We start from the raw sequence: 13,721 nt of genomic DNA, 5'->3' as shown, positions 1-13,721 counted from the left end.
TTTTGTCATATTTGCTAAAGCTGTCACTATGTAAGGACAGCTTTACATCAAACTAGTAGTTTGTGTGAAAAAAACAGACTCATTGAGTCCCTCCTGCTGCTACTCCAGCCTTTGGCAGATTGCCAAAATGCAACGTGACCGAGCACAAAGAACCAATCAGAGCCAGGATTGCGTTTGACGGACTGTCTGATAGCTGTTGCTCACACCTCCCGCCCCTTTCAGCTGTGGCCAAAACACAGCAATGCTCATAGCAAGGTAGTTTCTGGAGCGCCGTCTTTTTTACATTGTATGGTCTGGAGGAGTAGAAGATGGAATTGGTGACTTTCCTGGTAGAAAGGTAATTACTGCTGCTTGATTTACATTATGTTTGAATGTGTTTGTTTGTGTGTGCACTGCCTCTGTGCGGGCTGCTGTGCGTAACACTGTTGTTACGCTGCTGCTGCTAGAATAGTGTGTGCACATTGAGAGAGAGAAGCGCTGCACTAATATGCTTTGAACAGTGCATGTTATATTACTGTGATGTTGCTGTTGGGCTAGCTTGTTAGCTCCTCTGAGGGAGGGACTTTGGAGGCAGGGTAAGAGAACAGCGGGGAGGAACGGGGAGGGAGGGATCTGAAAGTTACGGACTGCACTTTTAAAGTTCAGGTGGTGGGCGTGTCTGTGTTAGCTGATCGTAGCTAACGTATGTACAGTCAGAGCACAAAACTACTTTGTTATTTTTGGAAAGCAGGAAGAACAAGAACAACGTGTTTTTGTATGTATGTTAAAGGGATAGTTCGCCTATTTAAGACATGACGTTGTATGCAATCCTCACCAGCACTATAGTGCATACACATTGTCTCACTCAGTAGTCACCTCCCTGGTCCGAGTTCTGGCCGCTTGAAGTTGGTCAAGAAAGTAGTCCCGGTTAGTTTCCGGGGCCACAAAACTGTGCGTTTTTAATAGAAAAATATATATGCGTTTGAAAGCTTGATTCATTTACATCACAAAACCGCCCACAAAAAAAATTCATACCTCCAGTTTTAATCGGCACTATTTTCTCTTCCGTTTCCATCAATCCGCGCTGCCGTCAACGTCATCGGTGCGCCTAATCCCATCAGCTGTTGATAGCGCGACTCGCGGACAACATGTCTGACTCCGAAACTTCCGATGATGAATGCAATTTTAGCACAATATCAGATGAAACAGATGATGAAGTGAGCACTGCACACACGAAAATCCTTTGTACTGGATATTTTCGCTCCCGCAGAATAGCCGATGGCAACCAGCCAAAGCTGTCTCATAGTAATATCATAAACTGGAAAACGATGGAAGCTGAACGGTGATCCCGGCACATTTTTGTGGTCACAACCTGGGAATTTACCAGTTCGTACCATTGTTAATGTACGTACGTTTTACTTTCTCTTGCTTCGGTCTTCCGTCGTTGCTATTAGAGTGTGTAAACCCTATTATCGGAACATGCGCGCTGACGTTGAGCGCGGATTGATGGAAACGGAATAGAAAATAGTGCCGATTAAAACTGGAGGTATGAATTTTTTTTGTGGGCGGTTTTGTGATGTAAATGAATCAAGCTTTCAAACGCATATATTTTTTTCTATTAAAAACGCACAGTTTTGTGGCCCCGGAAACTAACCGGGACTACTTTCTTGACCAACTTCAAGCGGCCAGAACTCGGACCAGGGAGGTGACCACTGAGTGAGACAATGTGTATGCACTATAGTGCTGGTGAGGATTGCATACGTCATGTCTTAAATAGGCGAACTATCCCTTTAAGTATGTAACAGGCTTTATTGTTGACTAAGGCTTGAAGAGCAATAATGGTTTCCTCTAAAGTGTTTGGGGGGCTTTAGGGGGTGACATCACATCATCGATGTGAAATGTGGAACTGTTATGTTGACAGAGTGCAGGTGTAGAGTTCAGCACACCTCGTTTCTCAGCTCTTGGGAGAGGTCTGAGGCCTTGTCCAGGGGGAAACCAGGCACCAGCGTAGTGGTGAGGACGCGCTCACCGCTCAGCATCTCAATCACATCAGGCACGTAGAAGAAGGGGTGGTCCTTCAGCAGCTCTCTAACAACAACATAACTGAAGGGTCACAGTTTGTAACGTAACATCTGAGACTTATTTCAGTATTCTGCTACACTTTTAAGTATGCATGGTAAAAAAATGTCAGCATACAAAGTATATTTTTGTAGTTTGTGCCAACGCGTCCCTATAGTAATGCTGCGTCTGATATGCTAATGGTTGAAATGCTAGCCTCACAGAGGGAATTGCTTTTATTAGTACAGTGGTTCCCAAACTTTTTCTGCCTCGCCTCCTTGAGAAGAATGAAGAATTCTCCGGGCTACCTTTGCAACAAAATAAAAAAATTTTAATAAAAAAAGGGAAAATTTGTACTATTCTCCTTCAAATCTCATAAAAATAATATAATATTTACAATCACGCAATTTATTAAGTGCAAAGAAATTTCTTTTTTCTATTTTTCATGCTCACGGATCAGTAAGGCCATCTAGCACCGACCCATATTTGCGCCCCCCAGTTTGGGAACCACTGTATAAGTAGAAGTTTAATTTTACAATATTGAACCTAAATGTTGCTTTGTGCCAGAGTTAGCTAGAGATAATTTACACAATATGCAGAATATAAATAACTTTAGCAAACTCCTAGCTTTAGCTAATTCCTAGCTTTTGCAAATTCCTAACACCTTGCATTAACTAGCTTTGGCTAATTCCTAGTTTTAGCTAACTCCTAGCTTTAGCTAACTCCTAGCTTTAGCTAACTCCTAGCTTTAGTATGGAATCAGAACAGTATCATAATGAACACTTGCAGAGTTTTTCACGAATGCACATGCTTTGTTTCACAGTTGTATTTCAGATTCACAAATGCACACGATCTGTTTCGCAAATATATATTTTATGCAAACTTGTAATATAAATTCTGAAATGCACACGCTTTACTTCACAAATATTATTTTGAGGCACACTTGTATTATAAATCCACAGATAATGCAAATTGCTGAATGTGCATTTACAAACGGCTTCTGTGCTTTGAAACCTGACGTCGCCGGTCAATGAACGTCACCATTGGCTGATAAAAGTGATTGACAAACTCATCAGCCAATCAGGTGTGTTTGCTTTCAGCCAATCATATGGCTTCTTACATTTTCTCCACACTCTTGTTTGAACACTGAGTATGCACACACAAATCAGTAGCTCTGCAATTGGTTTAAAATTGTTCATACAATTGTTCATTCAATGTGAATACATTTCCTTTTTGTTGTCTAATGTTTTCGAGTTTACTGTAGTTTCAGAAATAGTTTTTGCGAACTTTTTAAAGTTGCTCAATGTATTGAAAAAAAAATTAAATACAATTAAAGTGTAAGTACACCCCAGATTTTTGCTGATCTGCCAATAGGGAGAATTTTTTTAAAAAATGCCTCGATTATGGGCGTTACTCCTAGAGTAGTTAAGACACGCCCAATCACAGCAGCCCCGCCTCTACAGAGCTGCACAGTTCTGTATGGAGCTGTCAATCAATGCTCACTGAGGGCTGTGGGAGGAGGAAAAACCTCCTCCCACAGGGAGGGAGAGAGGTAAGTCACGTGAGACGTTCTGAGAGTCACATGACAGTCTGTGAAAATTCAACATGGCGGCATGCTGCCTTGACTAGTCTACCATCTCTGTTTACTTGCACATATCAACGCTTCTTACCGTTAAATCCACGCCACAAACGAGAGCCGACCACGCGCCCTCTCACCAGCCAGAGTGGAGGACCTCGAAGAGTTCATCGACCGATATTACGCCGAGTATGTGATGGAAACCAGACCGAAAGCCGCGAGCACGTCAGGTAAGTCAGCAAAACGCCGAAAAAATGAATTATCGACAGACACGTCAGATCTGGAGGCAGAATCTCAGACAGAGATCCTAAAATCCATCAATAAGAGGCTGGGTGTGGTCAATTTACTGCACCGAGACTTTCAGGGAATGAAAACCAGCCTGGAATTCGCCTACCAACAAATTCATGACTTACAAAAAGTCAATCAAGATATCCGTTCGGCTTTATCTGCGGTGACCTCGGAGGTAAAAGAGCTGCAAAATGAAAATAAGCTTCCTAAAAAGAGACAGTCCTGGATATCCAATCTCGCAGTATGCGAAACAATGTGATATTCTCAGGCATCCCAGAAACCCCCAACAACGACCCAGAGGCTCTGCTGAAAAACTTGTCGTCTGTGCTTAAAATCCCGGCAGAAAAAAAAATGATTCTTAGATGCATCGAGATTTGGAGGTGGACGATTCTGAATCGGTTCTTTAATTTCCAGTAATCGAAAACCTACATTTTTGAGGCCGTTTAAAAGTCTGAATAAAAAGGAAATGTGGCGTGCAGCGCGTTTCCAGAGGGACACTTTAAAGAGAGCACCACAACAAGGAAGCATGGACGCGCGGGAGTTAAGACCAGCCCCGTGCAGCTTTAAATCTGATGTTTCTTTAATGTCCACAGTGGAAATGAACTGGACAAGAGCAACGTCGTAATTAAGCTCTGTGACACTAAACTTAAGTACTTTGGGAACACAACGAACATGAGAAGCCATATGGCACGCTTTCACCTGGAGGAGGAGGTGTTGTCGGCTGCAGCTGAGGCTAAAAGTACCTCTGCTAACCAGAGAACAATCGAACAAGTCACAAGAAAGCTTCCACCCTCTTCGGAAAAGGTCAAGTGGATTAACAAGTCGATTGCAACATTTATTGCTAAGGATTTACGTCCTTACTCGGTCGTGGAAAATCAGGGCTTTCGTGCGCTGCTGCATACTTTGGAGCCTAGATATACCATCCCTTCTCTACGGTACTTTACTGATACACGGCCATCCCGAAGCTTTACAACCAGCCAAAACAGAAGTCATAGCATCGCTGCAGAAAGCGGGTAGGATAGCAGTGACATGTGATGCATGGACATCTTATAACTGCGCACTTTATCTCTAATGACTGGAAGCTAGAGTCATACGTCATTTTTTTTTTTTTTTTTCCAAATTGAAGTTACGTTACAAGGAAGGCTGCTACTACCTTTGTTTCAAAAACTTGCACATTTTCAGTTCACATACTTCTTCCATTAGTGTAATAAAGGATAATGAACTAACTACAAATAACATATATATATATATATATATATTTTTTTTTTTTTTTTTTAGTGCGTGGACACAGTGAATACAACAGATATTTTGTGAATAAAACATGCATCAAAATACATTAATAATCGATTTAGAATCCCATCAAAGCCCCTTGAATTGTAATCGAATCGAATCGTGAGGTGCCTAAAGATTCCCACTCCTACCTTTCACTGTGTCCATCGTCTCGGTCCACGCAGAGGTAATCACCCACGCCCTATCATTGCCAAATTTGAACACTTTCAACAAAAAATCCAGGTTAAGGGTAAAGGTCGGGAACTTAAAGGTACACAATTCAGCATGAATGATCAATTCCCTCAAGAAATAAATGAATAAAGACAGGTAGGACCCATTTAAAGCACTTTTCAGAAAAGGCAAAGAAACATGAACAAACTACATTGATGATTACAAATCTTGACTGTGTCCATATTTTGTAAACTAGGTCTTAAATGATTGTTTGTCAGGTCTTAAATGATGTATGTTATCACTTCCTTTGTCACCCCCGTATGTATTTAATTACTTGTTAAACTAACTAAAAAAAATATGAAAATGAAAAAAACAAAAAACAAATTGAATTTCAAGAAGTATAATAAACCTGACACACACTCACTCACTCTATTGTATATACCAGAGTTTCTCAAATTAATAGAAATAAATCTATTCATGAGGCACTAAATACTGTTTATTTCCAACAAAAATACAAAACAAAATTAGATTATTTAATATGTATGTTAGCTATAGTTTTTTTTTTTTTTTTTCAGTATTCTGAGCAAAATGTTGTTGTTCTTGGCTGTTTACGGGTTCTGTGGAAATAAATGTGGTTAGTTTGAAAGCAGTTCTGTAACTGCAATTTCCCTTACTTATTTGTTCAAAGCTACACAAACAGTGTTTTCGATGTAAATCTTTTTTGGAGTTGTAGATCCCCCTGGAGAAAAATGCATCAGCTGTCACTGAATAGTCGGTGTTCAACCTTAGACTAAAATGTGAATAGTGGGACTAAGATCAATAAACTCCATTACATATAAAAATGGTTTTAGGGTGTATTACACTAAAACACACCTCTGTCTGTCATACACAAGTAAAGAAAATGAAAGTTAAAGCTACTCACTGAAAATGTTGGGCACATTTTGCTTCTCTGATGTAGTCACACTCCCTGGCGAGCTCGCGGCTCATCACCTCGATCAGGTGCTCAGGAAACAGACCTGAGAACAATATAGAAAGCAAACGTCTGGTGTTGGGTGTAGATGAGTGTGTGACATGAACAACTTGTGTTGTCATGGTTACCTTTGGGCAGCACGTTGCTCAACTTCAGAGCAGTCATGATATTGTTTACATCGCTATCTATACTCTTGGCTACGCCAGGGTACTGAAAGGAAAACATTTGGATTGTGTGACTGAACTGATGGAACCATTTGCCTAACTTTTATCTCTGTGCAAACATTGTTCTCACCTGGATCTTCATGGCCACCTCCCTGCCGTCCTTTAGCCGCGCGAAATGCACCTGACCAATGGATGCTGCAGCAAATGGCTTCTCCTCAAAGTATTCCAGTTTGTCCTTCCAGTTCGCGCCCAGATCGTTGCAAATGACTTTCTGTTAACGGACAGACCAGCAGAAAGCGTCACACACAGTGGAGACAGAGGCGAGGTGTGCAACAGCTTTTCATGCACTACCATCATCTGCTTATTGGGCATGAAGTCTGCACTCTGTCGCACACGCTCAAAGATTTTCGCCAGCTGAGGATTGATAAAGGCGTCGTCTGAAAAAGAATAAAGAGGATTAAACTTTCTTTAAATAAATAGTGGATTTCAAGGGTGTGCATGGTTGATGTCAATGAAAATATGTTGAAATGCAGTCCTGGAGTAGAAAGGCAGAGCCTGGCTGTCTGAACAAAAGACAAAATGATTTCAGGATGTCACGTGTTTCACAGATGGTATAAATATATCCACATATACTGTACATCAGTGTACACATATGACCTCATGCAATCACCGAATCTGAAGGTAATTGTTATTGGAAAACAATGGATAAAATCTAAAAAAAAAAAAAAAAAACAAAAAACAACAACAAATGAAAAAGTATGAAATTCCTATAAACCTTAACTAGCTGCAGTGTTTAACTTATACACAAACCTACACATTGATGGTGACAGTGCTGTAATTCAATGTGATCATCCTCCATTGGGGGCAACATGGTGTTCCCAATAAACACATTCACACATTTAACAATATTTTCAATTGCAAAAAGTTTTATTGGGGGCAATCATATTTTATCCCGACTATAGTTTGTGTCTGAACATTATTTATTTTGTCCTTTATTAATAAAACTTCTCCATCCATTTTGGCTGGCAGGGTCTGCTGCGTCTATTTCCACCTGACACAGGACATTAGGTGGGACACTAGGTCAAATTAAACCTTTGGACAGTAGGAGAAAGCATGAGAGAACATGCAAACTCCACAGAGATATTGAAAAACCACCCTGGGACATTTCCTGCTCAGGCACAAGTGTTAACAACTACAGAGAGATAGATAGAAATATAGATATAGAGATAGATAGAAATATAGACATCAATAGAAATATAGAGAGGGAGATATAGAAATAGATAGAGAGAGAGAGAGAGAGAGAGAGATAGAGATAGATAGACGATATAGATAGACGGATTTCAATGTGTACAAACATGAGACTTAACGTGACTGTTGTGCATGCACATACTTGGTGCAGAAACCAGGTTCTTTACATATGTGACGCTTGAAAAATTGAAAAATGGCAGTTATTGAACTGTTATTAAGTCTTGTAAATAGTTGTAAGTATGTAGAGAGCTTGTCAAATGAGGATGCGGGCGCTTATTTAGCAAAACTCACTTTAAAAAAAAAAAATAGGGAAACCCACTTCAAGTACAGGTGAACGATTGTGGGACCCATGCAGCATTCCCAAAAACGAGTGGTCATCGTATGTGCGCTCCTGGCCTGATGTTCAATGGACAGACATTTATACACATCTGATAGAAAAACCCAGTGTATATACGAAAGAAAACCTAAAAGCATTAAGTCTCTAGATGCTTATAATTACTTGTTATTAACGGTCAGGTAGGACAGCTGCTGTACTCCTGTTACCGAAGGTTTCCATGTATTTCCGGTTATTCTGATCATTTTCAATGGATGAGTTTCCATCTCTTCATAAAGTTTCTTCCTCACTGTCCCACGTCTGCATATCAGTCCCTTTACAGCTTTTCATGGTAACTTTTTACTGGATCCATCGCCTCAGCAGCCATTACGTTGACACGAACGCTTCTGAACAAACGTAACATGGTTATTTGGTGACTTAATGCTGTTTATTTCTATCATAAACCGGCTGATTTGTACTTTATCCAGAATGTTTCCTGTGTGTGTGTGTGTGTGTGTGTGTGTGTGTGTCAGATACGTCAGCTGTCAGCCTCTGTTTGATAGCACGCAACCATAAGTCTCATCTATTCTTCTGAAAAAGGGTGCCCACCAGCCGGTATGTTGTCAAATGTAAGTCCTGGATTGTTGGTTCTCCTATTTGTGCAATCAACAACGCAACACAACGGCATTGTGTTGTTTTTAGAAGAAAACAAAAGTGTTTCAATCGTGTGCCCATGCTAGTACAATGCAGTTCTCCGGTTTCCGAGTCAGCACGCGCATGCACCTAATTTAGTATTGTTACGGCAATTATTATATTCATCATCATACCTTCAAATGTTTTAATACACGGTGACTGCATTACTCTTTGCACTTTTGAACAGCTGAGTCGTGTTAGATTAACAGTACAGATTGTATTGTATCCACAGTGCTGCTGAAGGCCAAACTCAAACTCACATGCAGATACACATGCACACACACCATCATGGACAGATATCAGTGGCGCCAGCCTTCCTCATAACATACACGTCTTCATCATTCTCCAATGTCTCCACTGTTGGGTATCTGACCCCCTCCTTTTCCTCCCTTCAGGGTTGGGACTTTTTCTCATATCTGTATAAAGCTTAAGCTGTGAAACTGTTAGTAAGTCCTGCATATCCTGAGCCAGGGAAGAACCTTTTGGAACATCCTGCTTAGTACCTGGCTGCTTGCCCTCCCTACAGGATGGGACACTCTTTTTTTGTACTCCTTTTCATTTAGTTTTATAATAAATCCTTTTTTATAAAATCATCATGCTCTGACTGGACATCCTCATTCAACCAGGGCAGAAATCATGTCTCCAAATGAGGTCAACCGCAAATTTGCCGTGACAGTATGCATACATCACATGACATGGGTCTAATATAGATCAAGAGATATAGATATAGATTGTACAACATATACAACGAAATGGTGCTCTCCAAGAATGAGGAATGACATATTACCATAGACTGTAAAAAGAATGGACGGGACAAGCTGCCCGTGGAGCGAAGCTTTTATTTTTCGAGCTCCCCCTGCTGACTGGCTGCAGTATAGGTCATAAACCCCGCCTCCTCAATGATTAGTTTGACCCACATCCCATCTGTTAAGTTCAAATACTCGTCACATAATTTTTTTCCCAACCTAACCTCTGCAGTGATCATTAGTTATTATCACCCTACATTGTGTTCAAGTGCTCATTTTAACAATGTATAATATAATAGGAACATGATTCTATTAAACTCTAGATTATTTTGTTTATGAATACACCACAATGTGACTAAAATAGAACACTAATCTGATGATGATGAAATGGCAGTTGGAGGCTGGACAGCATCATAATTATAATACAGGAAAAGTTTACAGTCAACAGCACACAGTGGTCAGCCTGGCTGAAAGGATATTATTGTTGATGTGTGGAGTCAGTCTACAATTTATTTTCAGCGCTGCTGTTTGTCTGTGGGGAAAAAGGCTCTTTTTTTAACTTGTCCTTTTGCCTCAGAAACATGATGATGGACGTTGTGAGTTGAAAGCTGAAACGTTGACTCTGCAGAAATCTGTGTGTGACATTGTTAGCCGTGCACCTATTTTTAGTTTGCAGTTTTCTGAAGCTCACCTTGAATACTGAGCATCTGGCCAACTTTTAGAGCTGCCCCTCGAACTTTGCAAAGCGTCCTGACAATTCTCTCTGCGTTGGCTTGAGACAGAAAGGCGCTCGAGTCCAGGACGGCCATTTTATCAGCTGAAAACACATACAGATCATTCACACCAGAATTAGTTATTATTAAATATTTACATATACAATTAGCTACATGTTTGTTCCTACTATGCTTTAAATCCATACGCAACCCATCAAACACTTTCGATCAGCAATTCTCATCTATTTTTGGACAGATGGTCAAAAATAAATAAATACTTCATGTTTCTCATGTTGGACTAAACTTTTCTTTTGACAGGAATGCTGTAAAATGCAGGTTACACAGGAAAATATATAGATTATGTGTGTTTTCAACAGCTATTTTTCAAAAACTGAATTTGGTTGGTTGACTTCTTAAAAAAAAAAAACTGGGTTGCGATTAAATGACCGTTGGCAAAATGTGGGTCCCAGGGTGAGACCTGTTGAGATGATCAATCTAAAGCTGAATAGACTCCAATCAACCTTACAGTCATGTTTTTGGATTGTGGGAGGAAGCCCGGGAAGCACGGGGAGAACATGCAACCTCCACACAGAAAGGACCCAAGTGTCCACCCCAGGACCTTCTTGCTGTGAGGCGGACGTGCTAACCACTAAGCCACCGTTCCAACTAGTAAAGTTTTAGTATAATAGTGTTTGAGTTAAGCCGTCTGTCATTTGGGTCGAGTATCCCTTTAAAGATTCCAGCAGCAAGCACACAAAGAGCTTCTTCAGTGAGGAGGAATGTTTAGTCTATTCACTGCAGCATTAGGCCGGCTGAGGGTCACATGACTGAAGGGAAGTCAGTCTGAAGTTGTAATTCTGCTTCATTTAAAGCTGGTGACCCAGTTTAGATGTTTCAGAGCACCATAATTAACAAGCATGAATTCATATCAAGGGGACTACTATTCCTTAAGCCTGCAGCGTTCCACTAATAATAATAATAATAATAATATGGATGATATGAATGACACAGCAAAGTGTTATGCAATTTAATTTGTCATAATGTAGTTTAGACCCCATGGAAAGTAAATAATAGGAGAGTTATTATTAATACAGCGCTTTACATAATTAGGGGCAGCGCATTCAAACACAGGCCCCGCCTCCTCCTGTGACACAACTGTAAATAACAAACAAATAATATTTAAAAACAATCCGTGTACCCATCGTTCTTTGGTTATCCCTTTATTAAAACCAAATCAAAACAACAACAAAAACGGTGTGGTTATTTTCTTTTACCGACTTCAAACCAAAACAAAAATATCACAAACCAGATGAGTAGCGTTTTTTTTTTTTTTATTTAATCTTTTTTTGTTTGGATATTTACGGGAAAATTAGAGTGAGAACTGAAGTCCACTGCACTTGGTTTCCCTCTACAGGTCCTGGACCAGGTCTCCACACACGATAGGACTGTTTAGGATTTACTGTATTTCAGTAGTTTTCTGGTCCTGCTCCTGTTTTATGGTGTTACGGTTTGAACAGTATCCAAATAAACTGGTGACTGACTATCGACTCTGAGGCTGGTGTGAAGAACTTCTACGATTTGACACCTTTGCAAAAAACAAGCTTTTTTGAGGGCAGTAAAAATATTTATTTTGCATGTTTTAATACCGCTAGCCACTAACAGCAGCCGTCAGCACACACTGAAGTTGATCACAAGAAACAATGAGTGCCAGTAAATTCATTACACCACCTCTGGTTCCTTTAATCACATAACATGTGCCTGTTTTTCCTCACCTCCATTTTTTTGTTATTTATGTATTGCTCCTTTTTTTTGTCAGGGAGCAAAAGTCCACCCCCGTCTGTGGGTCTGCTCTGTGTGGTGAGATTGAAACATGAAGCTCTCGTCCTAGTTTCCCTTAAATATCCAAATATCTCACAAAAACAACAAGATTTAACTTTAAAACAGAATAAAGTTGCTTGTCTGGTTTTTGATTTTTCTGTACTTCTGTTTTGGTTTTAAGTCATTAAAACAAAATAACCACACTGTTTATTTGTTATTTTGATTTGGTTTTAAAACGGAATAACCAAAGAACAAACAATATACGTATTAAACTTTTTCATGGAAAGTATCCAATTTAGACTGCAATGGACCAAATATTTATGCTAAACTATTTTTTTTCATTTCAATAAAATATGTAAACAAATAAATTAAATATATAAATAAATAAATACAAAATAATAATAATACAAAATAATAATAATAATAATAATAATAATAATAATAATAATAATAATAATAATAAATGAATAAATTAAATAAATAAAAATATGCTAAATTAGTGAATGGACTTTTTGTAAAGCACTTTGGGTCTACTTCGGAGGTAATTAAAGTGCCATACAACAGCCACATTTTACCCACTCATGTTAACATTCACACACCAATGGGACAGAGCTACAATGTGAGGCTCTAATGTAGCACTGGGAACAATTTAAGGTTGTGTGTGTGTGCCTTGCCCAAGGACACTTCAACACACGGACAAGATGACTTACTTATTATATTGACAGATGTCCCCCTACTCAACCACTTGGACTACGACCTCTAGCAGTTTTCCTTCTAAACAGTAATCTAAGCTTAGGTAACCTATTTTGTGACCTACTGTCACCCACTAACATGAAGTATTTATTTACAGAGTAGACCCAGGCATGGCTATGTCCATTCAGATTTACCCTTATTTAAAGAGGTCACGAGAGCAATTTGCTTATTTTACTGAAAAAAAAGTTTGGATTTGCTGGAAATATAGTAAAGGTCTGATGGTTTAACTAACATGTGAATCCTGAGCCTGACTTTGTTTTTGTTGTTTGTATATAGGTACATTCTATTGTTTGTTTGTTTGTTTTTTGACTTAACTTAAAATCTGAGGAAGAATGTCATCTTTTATTTCGTGATGGTCTCAGCCTAGGGCTGGGCAAAAAATTCATTTAATCGATTAATCAAATTTGTAGATAAAACCAATTATTATGTTGAAAATTTGAGCTTAAAAAAAAGAATATATATATATATATATACACACACAATATATATTCATTTTAATTTGATTTTTTTTTTTTTTTCTCCCTAACACAATTTTTACGGACTTTTTCACATTCCGATGTCAGTCCACCCCCTCTTTATTTACATTTGTTTACCTTTGATGAGGCTATACTGTATGTGTGAGACAGACATGTTTAATTTTTTATTCACACTATGCTGAGATGCTAAGGGAAGAGATTATTATTTGTTTAAATGTAATGTTATAAAATATGTAGTTATCTGATTTCTTAATCAGAAAATTGAAGCTACAGTGAAGTTACTGTTGCACTTTTCCTTAAACCTGGGTTAAAGCTTGAAACTGCTGAATGACAGAGATTCATTGAATTTTTATTTTGGGATTGTTTCATGCATTTTACCTCTTGAGGACAATCACAACAATAAAGTTGCACTTTTGACAATATATTTGATGTCTGCAGTCATTTTGAAGTGCATTTAAAAAAAAAAAAAAAATCAAAAATCAAATC

The 13,721-nt window shown here is 39.0% G+C and overlaps 1 protein-coding gene across 5 annotated transcripts in view; it reads right to left on the bottom strand.

The window, feature by feature from the left end:
• The window catches only part of coq8ab (coenzyme Q8A, genome duplicate b), a 31,327-nt gene that overhangs the window by 5,139 nt on the left and 12,467 nt on the right, over positions 1–13,721 (bottom strand). For all 5 annotated transcript variants that reach the window (XM_028438651.1, XM_028438655.1, XM_028438654.1 and 2 more), the window contains 6 exons: positions 10,167–10,292; positions 6,827–6,912; positions 6,606–6,746; positions 6,440–6,521; positions 6,264–6,357; positions 1,926–2,067 (listed from right to left, as the gene is read on the bottom strand). In XM_028438651.1, coding sequence (XP_028294452.1) covers positions 1,926–2,067; positions 6,264–6,357; positions 6,440–6,521; positions 6,606–6,746; positions 6,827–6,912; positions 10,167–10,292 — 671 coding nt within the window. The remainder of the gene's footprint in view (positions 1–1,925; positions 2,068–6,263; positions 6,358–6,439; positions 6,522–6,605; positions 6,747–6,826; positions 6,913–10,166; positions 10,293–13,721) is intronic.

The sequence above is a fragment of the Gouania willdenowi genome, chromosome 22 (assembly GCF_900634775.1).
Source record: "Gouania willdenowi chromosome 22, fGouWil2.1, whole genome shotgun sequence".
Classification (NCBI taxonomy): Eukaryota; Metazoa; Chordata; class Actinopteri; order Blenniiformes; family Gobiesocidae; genus Gouania; species Gouania willdenowi.
This window is presented reverse-complemented; position numbering and strand designations above follow the sequence as displayed.